This window comes from Thermoascus crustaceus (assembly GCF_041956765.1).
Source record: "Thermoascus crustaceus strain CBS 181.67 unplaced genomic scaffold VTN00scaffold_1, whole genome shotgun sequence".
Lineage (NCBI taxonomy): Eukaryota > Fungi > Ascomycota > Eurotiomycetes > Eurotiales > Thermoascaceae > Thermoascus > Thermoascus crustaceus.
The window spans coordinates 779,122-800,037 of NW_027192527.1; the positions used below are offsets into that span (position 1 = coordinate 779,122).

At 54.3% G+C, this 20,916-nt stretch overlaps 7 protein-coding genes across 7 annotated transcripts; 4 read left to right on the forward strand and 3 right to left on the reverse strand.

Moving 5' to 3' along the window:
• Positions 1-1,140: 1,140 nt before the first annotated feature.
• VTN00DRAFT_280 (uncharacterized protein) lies at positions 1,141-2,978 on the reverse strand (the record flags this gene model as incomplete). Its single annotated transcript, XM_069429050.1, has 2 exons — positions 1,141-2,522; positions 2,732-2,978. 2 exons carry the CDS (start codon positions 2,976-2,978, stop codon positions 1,141-1,143), a joined length of 1,629 nt encoding a protein of 542 aa, XP_069290988.1.
• Positions 2,979-4,057: 1,079 nt separating this feature from the next.
• On the forward strand, positions 4,058-5,627 carry VTN00DRAFT_281 (uncharacterized protein; the record flags this gene model as incomplete). Its single annotated transcript, XM_069429061.1, has 2 exons — positions 4,058-4,542; positions 4,610-5,627. The coding sequence occupies 2 exons, from the start codon at positions 4,058-4,060 to the stop codon at positions 5,625-5,627; spliced, it is 1,503 nt and encodes a 500-aa protein (XP_069290989.1).
• A 951-nt stretch (positions 5,628-6,578) lies between these two features.
• On the reverse strand, positions 6,579-7,917 carry VTN00DRAFT_282 (uncharacterized protein; the record flags this gene model as incomplete). Its single annotated transcript, XM_069429072.1, has 3 exons — positions 6,579-7,442; positions 7,519-7,667; positions 7,839-7,917. The coding sequence occupies 3 exons, from the start codon at positions 7,915-7,917 to the stop codon at positions 6,579-6,581; spliced, it is 1,092 nt and encodes a 363-aa protein (XP_069290990.1).
• A 1,555-nt stretch (positions 7,918-9,472) lies between these two features.
• Positions 9,473-12,609, forward strand: VTN00DRAFT_283 (uncharacterized protein; the record flags this gene model as incomplete). The annotated part of the gene is made up of 4 exons (XM_069429083.1): positions 9,473-9,522; positions 9,696-9,814; positions 9,909-12,424; positions 12,496-12,609. The coding sequence occupies 4 exons, from the start codon at positions 9,473-9,475 to the stop codon at positions 12,607-12,609; spliced, it is 2,799 nt and encodes a 932-aa protein (XP_069290991.1).
• Positions 12,610-15,585: 2,976 nt separating this feature from the next.
• Positions 15,586-16,910, forward strand: VTN00DRAFT_284 (uncharacterized protein; the record flags this gene model as incomplete). Its single annotated transcript, XM_069429094.1, has 2 exons — positions 15,586-15,755; positions 16,505-16,910. The coding sequence occupies 2 exons, from the start codon at positions 15,586-15,588 to the stop codon at positions 16,908-16,910; spliced, it is 576 nt and encodes a 191-aa protein (XP_069290992.1).
• Positions 16,911-16,949: 39 nt separating this feature from the next.
• VTN00DRAFT_285 (uncharacterized protein) lies at positions 16,950-18,930 on the forward strand (the record flags this gene model as incomplete). Its single annotated transcript, XM_069429105.1, has 2 exons — positions 16,950-17,095; positions 17,202-18,930. 2 exons carry the CDS (start codon positions 16,950-16,952, stop codon positions 18,928-18,930), a joined length of 1,875 nt encoding a protein of 624 aa, XP_069290993.1.
• A 737-nt stretch (positions 18,931-19,667) lies between these two features.
• Positions 19,668-20,761, reverse strand: VTN00DRAFT_286 (uncharacterized protein; the record flags this gene model as incomplete). The annotated part of the gene is made up of 3 exons (XM_069429116.1): positions 19,668-20,116; positions 20,338-20,603; positions 20,682-20,761. The coding sequence occupies 3 exons, from the start codon at positions 20,759-20,761 to the stop codon at positions 19,668-19,670; spliced, it is 795 nt and encodes a 264-aa protein (XP_069290994.1).
• Between the last annotated feature and the right edge of the window lie 155 nt (positions 20,762-20,916).

A 20,916-nucleotide genomic window follows, 5' to 3' on the forward strand; every position in this document is an offset into this window, starting at 1 on the left:
CCTTGCCTAAGAGGGTCCAAGCCGACTCTCGGGGCAATGTCAACGTATTTGACCTTCAAAAAACTGATCTCCAGACCGTTTCCTATAATAATCATGATTAGTGAGATTAAAATCAAATAGATGCTGCCAAGCCAATGAATTTACGGATCAAGGGCTCTTTGAGGCGAGCAAAACTGAATGAGGTGCGATTCCATAAGCTTCAGGATCATTAATTGAGGATCCTTGCTCATAGCTACTTTCAGGGCTTCAGAGATCAATTCGTCATCGTTGAGGGTTTTCTCGAGACCACTCCTGCTCTTATCTTCGCGACGAAGTATTGGACGGATTGACATCCTCATCGTTAGGAGAGGCCTTGCGTTTCCTAGGCATCGTGCACGAGGGGATGATGGGGGTGGTGGACAGGGAGTGGAGGGGTGCCTATGGTAAATTTCCGTAAGCAGCAAAGGCCTTGCAGACATCACGTGCGATCTTGCAGAACCAGATGTTCATGTCGGGAAGAATTAGGTAGGTAATGCTTCTTGCTTGCGCCCTAAAATCTCAAGCTAGCCTTTTGGTCTATCTCTCTCGACCATTCCTTCTTGATTTTCGATCCCTTCTGAGCTTCCTTCGCTATCTAGGTATCATTGGTATTCGCAACATGTCTCCAAGCATATTGTATACATATCGTGAATAATTATTACGTGCTTGACTGAGATCTTGTTTTAAGTTTAGGGTTAGGATGCCAAGAAGAACAGGATACCTTAAATCTTATTTTCTCTTTCCATTTTTTCTAGTCTAAATCACGTGAATGCAGTACTCTTATCTCATTGTTACAATTCCAAATGCCAGATTCTTATTCAGAACGAAAATGAGCCTGTTGCAAATGCAATGTTCAAAAGACAAAGTACAGGCTCCACAATGAATTTTTCTTCCTCTCTTTCTTTCTGCTAAAGATCCCTGATCTGTGAGTTGCAAAATGACAGTGGTATGGAATGGCGTACCGCATCTAACTTCGTATCTTCTTCCCGATAACTCTTTTTTTTCCCTTTTTTCCTTTTTTTTGATTTATATTCTGGGTTGTTTCCTGATATCTGCGCCCATCGTTGACTGAATCTAGGTACGCCCGGCACCTGAGTCAAAACGACTTACAGATTCAGCCATTCACAGCTTCGGCTGCTGCGGCTTCCATCCTGCCTCCTCCGCGATCAACTCAGCAGCACGCTCGCCGATGCCTAGCACCGTCAGCATGGGGTTGATGGTGGTCATTTCGGGGAAGACACCGGCGTCCGCGATGCGGAGACCCTTCAGACCGCGGACCTTGAGCTGCGGGTCCACGACCGCGAGCGGGTCCTTGGTGATGTCTCCCATCTTGGTCGTGCCGGCAGGGTGGTAGACCGTGTGCGCCACGCGGCGGCCGTACTCGGACAGCTCCTCGTCGGTGTTGACGTTGGGACCGGGGGCAACCTCGCGCTTGATCCAGTCCTTGAAGGGGGCCTGCTTGGCGATCTCTCGGGCCTTCTTGAGGCCGTACACGATGGTGGCGGCATCATAGCCCTCGGGGTCGGTGAAGTAGCGGAAGTCGAGGGCGGGCTTCACGCTGGGGTCGGCGGAGGTCAGGTAGAGACGGCCGCGAGAGCGGGGGCGGGGGATGTTGGGAGTCATGCAGAACGCGTCCTTGGGAGTGTCATAGCCCAGGCGAGACGTGTTCAAGCAGAAGGGGATCTGGTAGCAGTGCATCATGAGGTCCGCAGCGTCGCCGTCGTCACCTGCGGCATTGGGGGCCTCGCGGCGCAGGAAGATGCCCGCATCGGAGTCCATGGTCGTCTGGTTCGGTGGGACAGGCTGGTTGAGCTCCCAGATAATGATGGTCTCGGGGTGGTCAAGGAGGTTCTCACCCACACCGGGCAGGTCCTTCACCACGGGGATGGAGAGGGAGGTGAGCTGCTCACGGGGACCCAGTCCCGACAGCAGCATCAGTCTCGGAGTATCGATCGCTCCGGCGCAGAGGATGGTCTCCTTCTTGGCCCGGAGGGTGCGCTTGGCACCGGACTGCAGGGTCAGGTCGATACCGGTGACAGTGTCTCCGCTCACGTTGATGCGGGACACCCACGCGTTGGTGAGGACGGTAAGGTTGGGTCTCTTCTCCTCGCCCCGCAGGATGGGGTGGATATAAGCCACACTGGCGCTGCTCCGACGACCGTCATCCGGGTTGTACGCGACGGAGAAGAAACCCACACCCTGTGTCAGCTGGCCCTTGGAGCGGATCTCCTTGTTGAAGTCGGGAATGACGGGGATGTTCATGGCGGTGGAACACGCCTCGACCCAGTCCTTGCACAGCTGATTACGGTGTCGGGCATGCACGGGCTGGATAGTGTTGCGCAGGTTGTCGAGCACGCGAGTGAAGGTCTCGAACGACCAACCCTTGCAGCCCAGCTTCTCCCACCGCCGGCAGTCATACTCGAAGGGGCGGAAGGAGATGAGGGTGTTGTGGCTGGAGCATCCGCCCAGCACCTTCGCGCGCGAGTGGCGGATATGGCTGTTTCCTGCAGATCAATGACAATGGTAAGTCAAGGGTTGCCTCGGGATACGAACAGGATTCAAAAGGAGTGGTGTTGCTCGGGCTCAAGTCGCATGGGAATGGCACTTCAGGCTGGCATAAGTCCTCGGGGACAAGGTGTGCTCTGGTCCATCCGATCATGAGTCGAGAGAAGCTGGCACATCTGGGCCACATTCAACGGTCATGCAAACATACCCATGGGCTGCTCTGTGGTAGGATAGTCGTAGTCCAGATCTCCCCCCAGCAGGTTGAGCCATTCCTTGAGCTTCAGGACACGGTCATCCATGAAGTCGCTGGGGCCGGCCTCGATGAGGAGGATGCGCTTGTTGGGTAAGTACTGGGCCAGGCGGCTGGCGATGACACAGCCGGCGGTGCCTCCTCCCACGATGAGATAGTCATAGCTGTTGACGTCCCCTGCGGGGAGCTCCGTGGTGGTGGCCATCGTGTTGAACTGCTGGATGAGACGCTGCAGAGAGGTGAGCTTGAACGTAGAGGAGAGCAGACCCTTGAGAGGACAGGGATCTGCGAAGGGGGACTTTTGTGACTAAAGGACTGTCTTGACCAGCTGATAAGAGGAGAGGAAGGAAGAGAAAAATTGTTCCCTCCGCAAGATGAAGGGGCCAAAGAATGCTTGGTCCGTGTCGCAGAGGAGCACGGCTCACGGATCCCTCGCGCACCGGGTGGGGCGTGGCTGACGGGAGAGTCGGTGTGAGACGTGTAGAGAGACTCGATCCGCGCTGTCAGCGAGCCCTACGTCACCGAAGCTGGGGCCGAACCGACAAGAGGCGATCAAGCGGGCAGGTCTTGCCGACACAGGGCAACCCGAGCCCTAGCACGCGGCTTGGGTAGAGTTGCCCTGCTCGGGCATCGGACGGCGCTCACGCCACCAGATCTGCCCGCACGTGCCCGAGCCGTGGCTGGCCGTGCTGCTTATCTCAGCCAGAAACCTCAGCTGAGCGCCGTCGCCGACTCGGCAAAGCGCCCGACCTCGGGACATTACGTAGCGGCGTTTGGCGGTCATTTTCAAATTGCCACAGGTTTTGTATGGTATGTGAAAAGTCCAATGAGAGCGCTCTGCCTTCTTATCATGATGACCATCTGCCTGAAACAGCAAATATGAAGCCTTATCTACTTCATCTTAAAGCCCTATCATAGATGCATGATGAAGACACCTAGATAGCACTCATATCAGTCTATTTCATGGAAGTCAGCCTGTATGTTACATGCCTAAGTTCTTATGCGAAAAGATTATAAGATGGCGGCTAGCAGCTGTCATTGCTGGAGGACATTCTCTGTGAGACGGGTGGTGCAATCCGCTACCAAGGTTTGGATTTACCATACAAAAACCGATGGAGATTCAACCAAGACCGCCAAAACTCCACAGGGGTACCTCGGGGCAAATTTTAGTGTAGGCCGGTGCAAGGAAGCGCAACAACGGATTTCACCTTCCCAGAGCTGTGTTCTGGTTTTTACCATCTTCCGCCGCGAGACACCTCTCGAGATCGATATCGACAGCCCACCATGACCGGTCTTCCCTACCCTCCCCGCCAGCTCTATTACGACGGAAAGGTCCAGCCCGCCACCTCGGGCGAGACCTTCGTCACCGTCGACCCGGCCAACGCGACTCCGCTGGCCGAGATCCACGCCGCTTCCCACGCAGACGTCGACGCTGCCATCGCGTCCGCTGAGCGTGCTTTTCCCTCATGGTCGCAGACCCCTCCTATCCAGCGGGCGCGTATCCTCCAGAAGGCCGCCCAGCTACTGCGCGAGCGCAACGATGATATCGCCAAGTTTGAGACCCTCGACACCGGCAAGGCCTTCTCCGAGACCAGCACGGTCGATGTCGTGACCGGAGCTGATGTCCTCGAGTACTTCGCCAATCTGGTGGGCGGCGGCGGTCTCAACGGTGAGACCACGCAGCTGAGGGAGGATGCCTGGGTGTACACCAAGAAGGCGCCCTTGGGTGTCTGCGCTGGCATCGGGGCCTGGAACTACCCCATTCAGATGTAAGTATCCCCCTCCCTATACCTTTTAGCATCCAATGTGCCTTGGCTAATCGATTGATTGAAATAGTGCCCTCTGGAAATCCGCACCCTGCCTCGCAGCCGGTAACACCATGGTCTACAAACCCAGCGAGTTCACCCCCCTGCATGGCCAGACCCTCGCCGAGATCTACACGGAAGCCGGCCTTCCCGCGGGCGTCTTCAACGTCGTCAACGGCGCCGGCGACGTGGGCGCGTACCTGAACGCACACCCCTCCATCGCCAAGGTCTCCTTCACGGGCCAGGTTTCGACCGGTAAGAAGGTCGCCGGTACCGCCGCGGGAGGCATGAAATACGTGACGATGGAGCTGGGTGGAAAGTCTCCCCTGCTCATCCTGCCCGACGCGGACCTGGAGATCGCCGTCGACGGCGCCATGATGGCCAACTTCTTCAGTACGGGTCAGGTCTGCACGAACGGCACCCGCGTGTTCATCCCCAAGGGCATGAAAGCCGCCTTCGAGAAGCGTCTCGTCGAGAAGATGCAGTACATCCGCCCGGGACCCGTCTTCGACCTGAAGACCAACTTCGGCCCGCTCGTCTCCAGCGTGCACTACGACAAGGTCACCTCTTACATCCGGCACGGCATCGAGGTCGACAAGGCCCGCTTGCTCTATGGTGGTCTGGAGAAGCCCAGTGGACTCCCCGAGGACCTGAAGAAGGGCTTCTGGGTCCAACCCACCATCTTCACCGACTGCACCGACAACATGACGATCGTGAAGGAGGAGATCTTCGGCCCCGTCATGTCCATCCTCACCTACGACACCATCGAAGAGGCCGTGAAGCGCGCAAACGCCACCGAGCTAGGTCTCGCTGCAGGTGTTTTCACCAAGGATCTCAACCTCGCGCACCGCATCATCGACCAGCTCGAGGCGGGTATCACCTGGGTCAACTCGTGGGGAGAGTCGCCCGCGGAGATGAGCGTTGGCGGGTGGAAGCAGAGCGGTGTGGGTGTCGAGAACGGCCGGAGGGGCATCGAGGCTTGGGTCCGGAACAAGAGCACCCTGGTTGATATGAGCGGGGCGGTGGCCACGGTGTTTTCGAAGCTGTGAACGCGATGGAATGAATAATGTTTATCAAAAAAGTTGGATGGCGAAAGCGACGTTCCGAATCTGCCTTCCAGCGAAGTAGCGGGTCTGCTTCTTAATAGGACCAGGTGTTGTGGTGTGATCTCACGGGGATTTCCGTCAGGCATGAGTTGCTCGACAGCACCGGTCCCATATGACACGTCTCGCGACCCGTGACTAACCAAGTTTATGACCGGTCAAAAAAATGTGCCTTCCCGTTCAGGAATGGGAATCAAAACAAAACACAACGAAACGAAACGAAAAAAAATAATAGTGTAAAATGAATAAATTAGTCGTACAGATAGCTATATAGAGGTATCTAACACAACGCAGTACATAGACGCATTAAACGAATATAATAAGTACATAACGGCGTCTACTCTTAAAACATACTGTTACATATCACCCCCTGCGCTTTCTAAGCTCGTCTATCTATCAAATAATCGATCCATCTAGAAATGAAGAAGAAAAGCCGACCATACTGATTGCTTATAAGAGAAGATGTAGAGAAAAAAGGACCCGAAAACCGACCGGAAAGGAAGATCCATCATATCTTAGCCTTTTGTCGTTCACATTTTTTTTTCTGTTTTCTTTTGGTATCTCCCCGTTCCCTTAATAGCATGAAATGAAAAAAGGCAATGGAATCTGCTGCAGTGTTTGCTTGGAGATGAAAAAAAAGATGTGTGATCGAGAAAGGAAGTTCAACCCATGAGGCATGATATCCCGAACGATCGTGGAGAAAGGAAATATTAAACGAGAGAAGAAGCAGGGAAGAAAAAAAAAAGAAAAAGAAAAATTAGACTTGTTCCAGTCTCCGTAAAATGAGAATCCCAGATAAGAGCTACCTTCGTATCATCATCCGGCATAGAGAGCATAGAGAGCATAGCTGCTGTCGTCAAATCTTGTCTCACCAGCTCAACTTAAAAGCACCTAAGCCTAGCTGGCACTCGCAATCCTGGAGCTCATCCGATCAAAGATGAGATCGCCCTTGATCGCAGAGTCCAGACCGGCTATGCCCGAGTCGACCATGCGCGAGGACATGCTGTCCGGGGTCAGCTCGCCGTCGTCCTCGAGCTGGCGGTGCAGTTCCGTGTCGATTTTAAGGTCCTTGGGGGCCTGTTTCTGCGGGGTCGGGGTCGGAGTGGGCTGCTGCGCTACGGGGAGCGGAGCGGGGGCATAAGTCCGGGGTCGGTAGACGAGTGGGGGGCCCTGGGTGCGGGCGTCCGTTCCCGCCTGCTCGATGGACTCGAAATATTTGACGGTCTTGACCTTCAGTTCGAGGGTTGCGTCGCGGTCCGCCACGATAAGCGGGTGCCGGTGCAGCTGGAGCGCGGACAGCGTCCACATGTGGTTGACGCCGCCCTCGAGGCCCTTCTGCAGCGCCAGCGCCTTGTGCGCACCCGTCACGACGATGACGACCTCACGCGCGTCCATGATCGTCTGGATGCCCACGGTCAGCGCCATGCGAGGGACCTTCGTCACATCATTGTCGAAGAAACGCGAGTTGGCCAGGATCGTGTCGTAGGCCAGGGTCTTGACGCGGGTCCGGCTGCTCAGGGACGAGCCGGGCTCGTTGAAGGCGATGTGCCCGTCGGGTCCGACGCCGCCGAGGAAGAGCTCGATGCCGCCGTAGCGCGCGATCTTGGCCTCGTAGGCGGCACACTCAGCTGCCAGGTCGGGGGCGTTGCCGTTCAGGATGTTGATGTTTGTAGGGGGGATGTCGACGTGCGAGAAGAAGTGCTTGTACATGAAGCTGTGGTAGGATTCGGGGTGGTCGCGCGGGAGGCCGACATATTCATCCTGCGCTTTCGCTATAAGCATGTGTTTCCTTATTTTCTTTTGTCCCTTGTCTCTGGTTTCATGCGGGGAGATCTACCATGTTGAAGGTTACGACATTGCGGAACGAGATCTCACCCTCCTTGTACTTCTGCACAAGAATGCGGTAGATAATCTCAGGACTACTGCCTGTAGGCAGGCCCAGCACGAATGGCTTCTCTTCAGTGGGAGCGAAGGTCTTGATGCGGCCTACATGATAAAACAGACATGTTAAAATGGATCTTTCACTTGGAAGTTTACAGACATGAAAAAGGAGACAACACAACAATAGCAAGACAAGGTGGCACAGATGTATAGACATAATTCCATATACAGATATCCAGGATATATAGGATATAACAGCAGATAGGCTGGACATACTGATGATGTATTCGGCGATGTACTGGGACGCACCCTCAGGATCTTCCCTAATGATGACCCTCCTGCAAATAAATGACATAAAATGTTAGCCATACTATTTACAGAGCTTGTGGATATGTTTGGTGCTTAGTAGCAAAGGCAATATGACTTACATGGTGATAATGGGAAGCTGACGACGTCACTGGTGAAAACTTGGAAGCTTGAAAGAACTGGCAAGTTGTGATGTGTGCGAGTCAAATAACAGAAGCAATGGTGTTTTGACCAAAAGAGACAATCAGTGCAACAGAACTTGACATCAAAGCTGCAGCTGACAGGTTGTGTATGAAAGAAAATGATGTGAAGAGATGAGGGGATTTGAGGGCAGAGAGATACTGGGCCATCAAGATAAAAGAGCTGCTAGCCGGCAGTCGTCATCCCGTCGGCTCCATCCACGGAACTGTCACGCCGGAGGTCCCCTCAGTGAGTTTAGTAAGGAACGTGAATGCCATATCGGGCAACTTGACAGCCCCGGGAGTTTTCCCACTACTCATCATGTCTGCATCATGGATCCTTGGTTTGTCCGCCCGCCCACCCCGCTGGTTCAGGGCATCGAATCGAGGCAACAGCTGCCATGACACGGGCCTATATCAGCAAGCTCATTTGTCCAGGATACAATGTGTCACTGTAGATCACCGCATGACAGGCACTTTTTTTACCGCTGTTACTCCTATCAGATAGAGGGGGAGATGACGCTTCGATGAGGTTCGTCGGAGGTAGTTCTTGTGTAATATTAACGGCCTCGATAGGCCGGTTCCACCACGATACTCGGTCCCCGCCGTCGAATGGGAGCGCAGATCTATCATCTGCCAGTCTCTGTGAGAGGGTTTCATCACTTGAGGACAGTGTTACAGAAGGTGGTGCCAGCTTTTAGACTCCATGAGCGTATCAGTATAGATATGGAGCGTATCGATACGGGCGGGTACGACCCGTTTCTTTCATGTGAGATCGATCTGAGTGGACCGTTGCGGCGCCAAGAGTTGCATCGGGGTAGCCTGGAGAGGGCCTACGCGCCGGGGAAGGTGACAGTGAGGGTGCCTGCAACGTCGCATTCTTTGTGGCGCACCCCGCCAAGCTCGGAAGAATGTATTGGAGACAGTATCTGGTACCTTACCTTACTCCGATATGCCGTACGGTATCGTCTTGCTTATCCTGCTTATGCTTATCGCTAGGCACGTGAGCAGGTCGGCCCAGGACCTCGGGCGTGCAGAGCGCTAGACCGATCCACCTTCGGCTCCCGCTCCCGCTCCAGCATGCAACGACACGACCCGTTGCAACTCTCGTGGCTCTGTCTGTGTTGCTGGACTACTGACGGATCTGTGCCTGTGTTAGCAACTGCTGCTGTTGGCTGCTCTGCCGTGCAGGGACCAGTAGTTTACTCCTCGTGGAGCCGCTGCGGACCTCTCGTCTGGTCGAGCCAGGCAGACCCTGAGCAGAGCAGCTCAGCTTAGGAGCTATCCTCGGGCACGAGAGCTACCGCGTCCTTCCTCTCACTCCGTTTGCGTCGCGGTAAGCCTCTTGCCAGCTGTCTGACTCGGCCCTCTCGACTACACTGAGACAGCTCGTCCTGTCGTGCTGGCATTCCGCATCGGGCCGTCATGGCCCCTAAGGACGATGCGTTGCCCCCCGGCTGGGAGGATCTAGACAGGTAGGGATCCATTGGCACCATGTCGTGCTTCGTCTTCGATCTCATCTCTTCCCTTGACAGCGCGTCGATGCTGTCTGACTTTACCGTATCCTGTGTATTATTTTCTTTGTTTATGCTCCATGGTAGGAATGCCATTGCTGACTCTGCACGCTATTCCCGTCATGCTCTTCCAGGCAGATGGGCCAGCTCTTTATGATGGGCTTCGATGGCACCACCATCGACTCTCAGATCCGCTCACTCATCGAGGACTACCACCTGGGCTCGATTCTGCTGACAGCTAAGAACCTCAAATGTATTTCTCCGTTTCTTTTTATGTCTCTCTCTCTCTCCAATATTCCCTAATGTCTAGCGTACTTCCAGAAATGACGCCGGACTGATAGAAACAGCTGCTGAGGATGCCACACGACTCGTCCTCGAGTTGCAGACCATCGCCCGAGATGCTGGCCATCCGGTGCCTCTTACCATTGCGCTCGACCAGGAGAATGGCGGTGTCAACAGTCTCTTCGACGGGATTTACATCCGCCAGTTCCCCAGCGCCATGGGCATTGCTGCCACGGGATCGAAGCAGCTGGCCCGCGAGGTAGCCACTGCCACTGCCCAGGAGCTCAAGGCTGTCGGCATCAACTGGATCATGGGTCCTGTCCTGGATGTGTTGACCAACGTACGGAACCAGCCACTGGGGGTTCGCACCACAGGAGATGACCCACAGGAGGTATCGCAGTACGGCGTAGAGTTCATGAAGGGATATCAGGAAGCCGGTCTGGTGACTTGCGGGAAGCATTTTCCATCATACGGCAATCTGGAATTTCTCGGGTCTCAGACCGAAGTTCCCGTCATAACCGATTCTCTTGAGCAGCTCAGCCTGAGTGCCTTGGTCCCGTTCCGGAATGCAATCGCCCAAGGTTTGGACTCCATGATGGTTGGCGGGGTTGCCATGTCCTCCGCCGGGGTCAACGTGATGCATGCCTGTCTGTCCGAGCAGGTCGTCGACGATCTGCTGCGCAAGGATCTCAAGTTCAACGGCGTTGTTGTTTCAGAGTGCCTGGAAATGGAAGCTCTGACCCATAACATCGGTGTCGGGGGTGGAACTGTGATGGCAATGAAGGCGGGCTGTGATATTATCCTTCTTTGCCGGTCCTTTTCGGTTCAGCAAGAGGCTATAAACGGGTTAAAGCTCGGGGTCGAGAACGGTATCATCAGTCGAGCTCGGATAGAGCAATCTCTGCGTAGAGTTCTTGAGATGAAATCGCGTTGTACGTCATGGGAGCAGGCACTGAATCCTGCTGGAATCCCTTCCCTGACGCAAATGCAGCCTTCACATACCAGCCTCTCAACCAGAGCGTACAACGGCTCCATCACCGTCGTCCGAGATAAAAACAATCTGCTCCCGCTGCCCAGCATCCTCGAGCCTGATGAGGAGCTACTCCTCCTTACCCCTTTGGTAAAACCCCTTCCTGCTTCCGCCGCGTCTCGTTCGGTAGCCGACAACCTCAACTCATCACCCGATCCGATGGCGTGGGAGAAGAGTGCCTCTGTCATAAGTGGCGAGAGCGTTTTCAAGGAGTTCGGCAGATCACTTGCACGGCAGCGAAGGGGACGAGTGCTCCATACGTCCTACACAGCGAACGGCGTTCGTCCGGTCCATGAGAATTTGATTGACCGAGCCAATGCGGTCATCATCATCACAGCTGATGCGAACAGAAATCTCTACCAATATGGATTCACCAAACATGTGTCGTTGATGTGTAAATCGCAATTCTCTCAAACAGGCGAACGACGTGAAAAGCCTCTCATAGTGGTATCTGTCAGCTCACCGTACGACTTTGCAATGGACCCGTCGATAGGAACATATATATGCACCTACGATTTTACAGAGACTGCTCTTCAGGCTCTGGTCAAGGTCCTTTACGGAGAATTGACACCAACCGGCTCGCTCCCGGGCACCATCAGCCACAGTCAAAAACTTCATCAGTCGAGACAGCACTGGTTGGTCGAGACATGGAATGAGGAGAGAGACGCCGATGCGCTGGACGCCCTGTTGCAAGCAGTCAGGGAGGACAGTTCTCAAGGCCAACGATCCGAATTGTCCAGCGTCACGGCCGGCAACTTTCTGCTACGAAACGACGACGACGTCGAGGAAGCGCATTTTGTCGTGCGGAACAGCAGCACTCGTGCTTTGTACGGATTCTGTTCGACATATTTCTTTAGGTCTACAGGAACCGGCGTAATCGGTTCTTTGATCGTCGACCCAACTAGACGGAAGCTGTCTATCGGACATTCGCTGCACAATCGGGCTATCCGGACACTGCTGCAGCGGAAGGGGATGAAGAGATTCCAGCTCGGCTCTCGCCTGCCAGGTATTTACCTGGGCATTCCAACGGCTAATCCCGTGGAACGCAAGAGGCTGCGGCAGTGGTTTGCGAACCTGGGGTGGAATACGGCACTCTCGCGACCGGTGTGCAGCGTGGTGCTGCGCAATCTGTCGACTTGGTCACCGCCGGACGGGCTCGCCAGGAGCCTGCAGAACGCTGAGGTCGTCTACGACCTTGTATACGGGTGGGACTACGCGGGGTCAATCCTCGACCACATCAAGACGAATTCAAGACAAGGAGTGATGGAGATCTACAAGTTGGCTTTGAATAGCGCTCCAGACTGTGGGATCATCAGGGCGAAGCGGCTGGATGACGGGGCGATCCTGGGCAGTGTTGTCGTATACAACGACCAGTCCACCCTGGCCGAGTATATGCCCGCCCTGAAAGATATGCACACCGCGGCGGGTGGCATATCGTCCCCAGTGATCTCTCCGTCTGTGGGCGAGTATGCGACCCTGATGCAGGGGCTGATCTTGCTAGGGATCAAGCAGATCCGTAAACAGGGCGCCGACGCCGTTATACTGGATTGTGTAAGTCAGACCTTCATCTATCTACAGAGACTTAATTCACTAGGAGATTTTTCTAACGTAGTATCCTGCAGGTTGACGGAGACGGAAACTTTGACAGTCTCTCAGGGATGGGCTTCAACGTGCTACACAGCTTTGAGGAGGTGACGTGCGATGCAGCAACGTGGACCATGATGCCGCCATCTTAGAATGATCTTCAGTCGTCCAGACGCGGCTGCGTAAGGATAATGATCCGTTAAATTGTTCCATTTGCCATTCTCGGACGTTCCTAAACGGCATACTACTTCTATACAGCCTGTTGTGGCTGATCATGATACAGTTATCTTTGTGTGTGATTGTTATGTTTTATGTGTTTCAGTACTGATACCTAGATATCCATCCCGCATTATAGCTCTGCATTTCTATTCTTGTTTCCGAGAGGTTGGTTCCCAGCTGCCGGGTGGGACTTTGCACTGCGCGTTTTATGATGTCCGTGGGCGGATGGCGCAAAAGGCGGAATGAGGCTGCTGGGCGGGAAACGCGACTATCCAGTGAGCCTCGACGATTGGACAGCAGTGCAAGAGAGAGGAGAAGGGGAGAGAGAAGCAGGGACAGTAGCAGGGACTGCCGAGTCTGGCGTTTGACTGGCGTAACGAGCATGGCAAGGTGTACTCACGAATGATGATGTTGTACTGCCTGGTAGCTATGGTGATAGAGAAGATATCATAACGTCGTACCATGGATGTACAGAGGGTCCAGGGTCAAAGGTAGCGCTAGCCGGTCGATCGAGAGGCGATCGTCGGGACAGAAAAAGAAACGAGAGGAGTACGTATCCTTTGTGCTTCGGGTCGTAGACACATCAAGGTGAACTCCACCCTCGGGGCACGGTGCCAGAGTTGGCCCCGAGATGTTGTGAGGCCGGTCGCTAAAGATGATGCGACACCATCTGTGTACATCAATCCATAACCGTGATGATCCCTGCATGACCCCCGTGCCCGTCCCTGAACCCCGTCAGAGGTCTTCTTTTTTTCTGGAAAAGTTCTCAACTCCGAGCTTAGCCTGATGAGGCTTCTGCAGTCGGTGCCGTCCGTCTGCACGGACTGCATGTCGGAGGCTGAGGCGCTCCCCTTCTTCGTTCTTGCACGTTGAAAATCACATGAGAATTAGATGAGCACATGTATCGCATCGCATTCTTCATAGGTAGCCATGGCCATGGAACACGATAGCCATGCCATGCCAGGTCTGGTCTTGTAAAGCGTTTGTTTTATGTATCTGCTCCGTTTTGTTTTGGGATTTAGGATTAATGTTGTTACAGAATTTGATGGGTCTGGAGATCCTGATGTATGTAGGAGTATCTACCTAAGATAGGATGTGGATTGGTGGTGGTGGTGGTGGATGATGATCACGGAGTACACCGATAGGTTGGTTGTCTACTGTACGCTACTCTACTGTACGTACTGTACGTAGCAGGACATGTATATTATATCCCTCTGTTTTGTTTCAGAAGGAGGGGGTAGATAGATGTACAGGACCGAGGTACTGCTCTGCTCGTCTGAAGCAGGTTTGCAGTATTCCTGTGCGACATTGGGTAGGTACTTAAGTGGCTTTTTTTTTCAGGTTGTTAAATAATGTACTGTACCTACCCAGGCGATTAGAAATACGGCGTGGCGTAGCAGGTAGGTACTATGTATAGTAGTTACGAGATTACTCTGCTACATCTGGGTACTGTACGTGCTACCAAGACAAGAAGATAGGAAGTACGTACAAAGTATAATACGCCATCAAATTTCAATGGGGTCAAACATCCAAGTCCTTCATTCCACGCGGGTGTAAATGTCTACCTATCAATTCCATCGATCAACTCTTAGGCAACCCTCCCCTCACGTACCTTAGATAAAAGGTAACTAACGTACGGCGTCCCGCATCCTCCATTCGTTTGCGGTCCTCACCACTCACCTTTCGTTATTGCTCAGCATCGTACGTAGATCAACCGCGATCAACCGGCATGATTCGCGTCGATCGCCGCTGATTGGGTACGATTGATGATTGATCATTCGATGATCACCATTCCCGCCCGGGCCTGTCGCTGAGCTTACAGTGTACCTCTGAGACCAAGTTAAACTAATAAGCACTAGGCGTCAGGTGCCATATGCCATGTCTGAACGTCAGCAATTAATGGTGTCCCGCCGTCTGCTGTCAAGAGTTCCGACGGACTTGGTTCGAACTTCGCTGCCAGACGGAATGAGAGGTATCTTAGTTAGGGTTTGGGGGCGGGCCAATCAAGGTGGTCGGTTCAAGACCCTGGATTCAAGTGAGGTTCTAACGAGGCTTCATGCCTCAGCGGCAGGCTCCGAGACCGAGGGGAAGCCGGGGAGGGAGCTAAGTCGTGCACGGAGTAGTTCCGTAGGAGGCAAAGCTGGTATGGGGACGATGGATAGTGGATCTTTTTTGTCGTGCATTATTACGCATGATAGGACAGGATGCGGGAAACTGGCTTCGGTACCAGTAATGTGGCGTTCTTGCATGAAATCACAAATGGATAAGTGATTTTTTGTTTTCACGTGGTGATCCTGCGTTTATCGTCACTGGGTCAATTACTATCTTGCATACCTTCTCTCAATCGGTATTGCATGTCCGCTGGAGATGATGATTCATGTCATAATTAGGTAGTTTGTGGATTGTGAAACAATGGTTACGAGTGCTTAACCTTGGATATCGCTTAGATTAGCGGCGTCCCCGATAGCATAAAGTATAGTAGTACGCTCCGTACCTGGTCTTGTCCCTATCGTGTCCGTCTCCGTCGAGGTAAAGGTTCCAGACTTGAACCCCTGCTCGGAACGGCCGGCTATGTGCCAAGGTACGGACGTATAGATGATGAGAATTGCACGAGATGAAAACGGTCTCCGGGTCAGGCCCAGGGTCGTCTGATGGCTTTGAGACCAGGGAAGAATTGTGGGGTTGTCTGCGGACGAACCACAGCTAAGCGCGGGAGTGTGGCGACAGTTAGGCAAGACACCAGAAGGGTGGAATAATTATTCGTAGCAGCCGGCAGGAGTAGATTCCGCAGGTAGGAGGTAAGCACCTAGGCAGGGAGTTAAAAATCTCAAATCAGCCCTACTACATGTCGAGAGGCACAGCACGAATTGCCTTCCCGGGTACAAGATCTACCGACAAGAGATACGGGGATGCTTCATCGCTTCTTTTCTTTGTCCGACGGGACCAGCCCACCGTCCGTAGCGAGAGAGAGAGAGGCTAAACTTGAGCCTCGGGCCAGTCACCAGGCAGCGCTAGGCCGGAAACAGCAACTCCACGTCGGGCCCAAGCCGCCGGGGCTTCCCACGGTCGCCGGTGATTCGTGAGGCGAGTCAACTGAAGGGGACGGAGACAGACTGGAGGGGTTGTGCACCTTTTTTGCGGACTTGGCCCCCGATCGCATGCGCAGCGATGGAGTCGAGTTGGGTATATCTGTATGCCGCTAGAGGGGATCGGCTGCCGGAGAGTCGTGGGTGGAGGGTGGGCTGGGGCGCGCTGGTAGGCGCAGTTCGCCCAGCAGTGGGGATAGCTTATACCCAGCTACGGAGAGGCCGACAGGCAGCCAGAGGGCTGTCAGCGCAGAAGCGAAGCCTGAAGAACACTAGCAGCAGAGGGGCTGGGATCGTGATGAGGATGCGGGAAGAAGCGTCGCCAAAACGGTGGCGCGGGACTTTAGCATGATATGGAAAAGGCGCCGGGATCGTGCTCGCTGCAGGTGATACTTGTTCCCCCGGGGGTTCTAGAAAAAAGGGCAATGCCGTCTGCCTCTAGCCCGCAAACCCCCTGCTGATGAAGGTGTTTTTTTCGTTCTCGTTCAAGTTGTGCTGCTCGAACTCTCCACCGGGGCTCCGGCCAGCGCTAACCGGGGACGGCCTAGCGCTGGGTTCGGGCGTCCGTCTGGAGGTCTGCGCCGAGCGATAAAGTGATAACCCCATGAAGCAGCCCAGAGGCGCGGAAGAGACAAAAGAGAGGCAAAAAAGAAGAGAAGAAGGAGGGCAAACAGAGGATAGGCTGCAGAAAAACAATACAGATTTATAAAAAAATCTCTCGAGCATCGTCTCAACCCTCAAGGGCATCTGGCATCTGCTGCTCGCGTCCGCGGCACGAGCGTCCGGCCAGGGTCTCTCTCCGCAGCCAGCGCGCATCCCAGCCCGGCGAGATCCACCGCCGCATCCTGCCATATCCACTTCCTCCACTGCCTCCTTCACCTCTTCCTCTCCCACTCCCACTTCCTGCCCCGGTCTCCGATGCTCAGGAGTCCTCTGATATCTATCCCGCCCGCCGCTCGACCGTTCCCCTCCTCCTGTCGCGCTTGTCCGTCTCGACAACTTCACACCTCGTTCAGCGCTCCTCTGCACATGCGGTCGGGCGCGTCTCCGTGTCCTTGTTAGATCTCGCAGCTCCCCGCGCGTCTTACGGCTCCGTTCAGATCGCCTCCCTCGATCACACTCCTGCCTCCCCGTGCGCGATAACATAACTCGCCGCTGTCCGGGCTGCCACAGCCCTCGCCCTCACCATGGAGGGCTTTGACACCATGACCATGTCTTACCTGGCGAGCCCGCTGTCGCTGGGCAATATGCAGGGCGCTGAGTATCTCAATGCCATGTCTACAATGGAACTGCCGGACCAGCACCCTAACTTTGACTCTGATACCTTTGTCAGGTATGTTTGCGTTGTTCGTCTACATCTGGTTGCCGTCTGATCTTGCTGCGGACTTTCGTCCGATCCGCCGCTGTTGTCACGGAATACACACGCTGACTGCCCGCAGCGGGGACGACATCACCTTCTCTCAGCCCGGCATGCCGGCGTTAAAGCGCTTTCCTCCCGGCTTTGATGATCCGTTTTCCGAGATGTTGCCTCCGTTCGAACCTGCGCCGCCCGAGCAGCCGGCCGACTCGTCCATTGACCACAACCATAAGCTGCTGAGCTTCTCGATGCCCGTCTACAGCTTCACCTTGCTCGACTACTCCTTACGGAGGACGACCCTGTCCCTGTCTGCGCAGCTGAACGGCATGTTCTTCCTGGCAGAATCGCAGTGGACTACTTCGCCCACCGAGAACGCCCCCCCGCCAATGGCAGAGCTGACCTGCTACCGCCGCAACCTCTTCCAGATCACCGGCTCCGTCACGCTGCCACGTACGCTGCGCTATATCATGACCGATCAGGGTGACCGCATTCCGATTCTGGCCCAAGAGCTCACTGTGTCTGCAACCGAGTCGGTGGAGGGGAACCCGGTTAAGATTATCTCAGTCCCATGGAAGACTCCCGCCACTAACGCGAACGGTCAACCAGAGGAGAAGGTGGAAAAGGAACCCCCTTCGATCCCACTGGACACCATGGCGGGCCAGGACCTGGATTCGGACTACGCGACCTTTCCCATCGCCTGGAAACGACTCCAGTTCCGTATTGCTACTGCAAACAACGGACGCAGGAAGGAGCTTCAGCAGCACTTTGTTGTCCATCTCAAGGTGGTTGCGACCCTGTCGACCGGTGCGAAGATCCCGATCTGCGAAGCGCACTCCGGCCCTGTTATCGTCCGTGGACGCAGTCCTCGCAACTTCCAGTCACGCAAGGACCTGCCCCTGAGCGGGAGTGCCGCCTCGTCGAGGAAGAACGCACATGCTGCCACATCAGCGGCGGCGAACCGGACGCCCACGAGTGATCCTGCACCACCACAGCATACCAGCCAGGCGTCCAACCAGGCGCCCGTCCAGGCTCCGGCACAGCCCAAGATACCGGCCAAGAGCAGTACGTCGCCGGAGATGTCCCAGGTGTTCCAGTTCGAGGAGGCACTGCTTCCGCAGGTGACCACCGCGCCACAGCAACAGTCTCCGCCAACCTACGGGGACTGGACCCAGATTCCTGCCCCAGACTCCGTCGCCGTTCCCACTCCCACTTTCAACAGTGCGGTTGTCAACGGAGCCCATCCGCAGTCCGGTCCAGGACGGTCCCGAGCGACAGGGTCCAACAAGCGTCGGGCAAGTGTTGCGGTCCCGCCGCCCATTAGCCTTTCCCTTCTGGATGACGACTTCAACCCTCCCAAGTCGGCTGACTCGACCAAGTCACGCTCCTCCAAGACCAACGGTGCTTCCGTGTCGATACCGCCCGCCACTGTCCCTCAGAAGAACCCTAGTCCGGACGCAGACTCCGCTCCACCTGCGAAGATGCAGAAGACCTCACGAAACTTCTCCTCTCGATCACAGACAAGCCGGGCCACATCTGCGTCCTTCCCCATTCTTGGCACCACCACTGCCAACCTGCAGCAGTCGTACCAGCCACCACCTCAGTCGTCGTTCACCTCGGTCCTTCCCAATCCCAACGGGAGTGCCGATCTGCTGTACGAGTACTTTCCACTTGGCATGGATGATTGGCAGGCGCCTGTCGATGCTGTATATCGACCGCACGTCGTCCACCACACGAACATGCCGTTGGAATCCAAGTTCCTCGCGGTCAGGAGCCGCAGCAAGCGGTATTTTGCTGCAGAAGATGTGTGCTGACAAGATGTGATATGATTGAACGACCTATCCACGTATTATCCTCTGGTAGCAAATACGCATGGAAAGGATAGTCGTCCTGATCAGTCGGTCTGGTTCTGTTCGATCTGCGTTTGCCATGCGCTTCTACAGCGATAAGCGATGAAGCAAGCAAGCATCATGTTTGGGATTTTTTTTTTCTCTTTTCAGGGCGTTATGTTTGAACCATTTTCACGGGTTGTTTGTCTGGTCATGGATTGTATGTCAGGGAATCTTGTTAGGGTCTGTTGGGATGTGATATGCACTGATATGGCAATCTCAATGTCAGGGTATGGTAAGGGAAACGGGCTATGAAACGGCGCGTTGGAGTGTTGGTTGCTGAGGGTCTTGTTCTCTCCTTTTTTTATACCTCTTACTGTTTATATCCATTATATCCCTATATTGTTTGATTGTCGATTGGCTTCTTGTCTTGTCACGATGCCACGTGTGGAAGGCGCAGGAAAAGGGATGGGTGGATGGGTGGATGGGTGGGGGGAGGGAAGGGATTGGCGGTTTAGTGTCTAGTGTATTCAATTCTCAATTCCTTTCACGAACAGACACGTCCAACTACGGTTGGATTTTCAAAACAATCAATACATTGTCTTGTTGAATTTGATCATCTCATCCAAACACGTCGAATATGTACATACCTCTTGAGGATATATTCGAATTGAAGTAATATTTACATATATATAGACTGACACTAACACTAACACCCACACCTACACCTGATTAACATACATCCCCTGCGCCTCCACCTCCCGCACCCACAGCCCCCAAGGCCGATACGCAGACCACTTGGTCATCTCCGTCGACGCCGCGGCCTCCTCCTCATCAAGATACTTAATCTCAGCCGCATCTGCCTCGATGCCGCCCTTGAAAAACGCATTATGCGTAATCAGTGCCGTGGTCTGGATCCCCGCGTTCTTCTGCGTGTAGATGGCGCGCAGGACGCACTCCTGGATGCTGGATGCGTGCGTGGTGAAGCCGTGTCCGCGCATGAGGACGACGGCGTGTTTGGGTGTGGTGTCCGTGGGGTCGTGGTTTTCGTCATTGTTGTCACTGAAGCAGGCGGCCAGGGCGGCGCCGAGGTGGGTGTTGCGGACGAGCATGTCCTTGGCGTCGGTGGGGAGGAGGTGGTAAGCGATGTCGAAGATGGGGGTTTTTGTTCCTGCTTTTGCGGTAGGTACTAAGATGCGCGCTGCGGGATATAGGACGTCGGAGAAAGGAGAAGTAGAAGAGAAGAGAAATGGGAACTACTGACCGAGGAAACCACCCATATGGAAACATGCACGTAACGGGACACCTACCACAAAATCATTCCTTCGTTTACTTGTCTTTCAAAACGACAAACCGTAGATATATAATATATGATGACGATAGTAAACTAACCGGAAATGCTATACGGCACCACCGCCTCCGAGTGGCTGTGGATGACGCTCTGCACGCCCGGATACCGCTTGTACAACTCGCTGTGGATGCACCGCTCCGAGTAGCCCTTGGGCGCGCCTGGGTCCACGGGCTCCGCGTCCTCGACGCGGTACTCGATCAGGTCACGCTCGGAGGAGATGGTGCCCGGTGCGATGTAGCGCGACATGATGAAGATTTCGGGTTTGGAGGGATGGCGGGCGGAGAGGTGGCCGTAGGCGTCGAGGACGCTGTATTATATTTTGTGCGCTTTGATTAGCTTGGATGGATTTGATGTAAGGAAAGGAGCTAGATGCATCTTATCTTACCCGTGATAATGGAGGATATGACATCCTGTGATAAAGGTCCTGTAGAGCTGCTTGAGCGCTGGGTCGTCTTGGGATGCCATTATTATTGATTCTGCTTCAGCTTGGTAGAGACTTGGCTTCGAAAATTCTTCCAATAAAGTTCTCCAATTCTAGCAAGAGGAAAACTGAGTCCTGCGAAGCTTTTACAATTTTATACTGGAGCATAAAAGCAGACTGACGCATTTGTTACGATCAG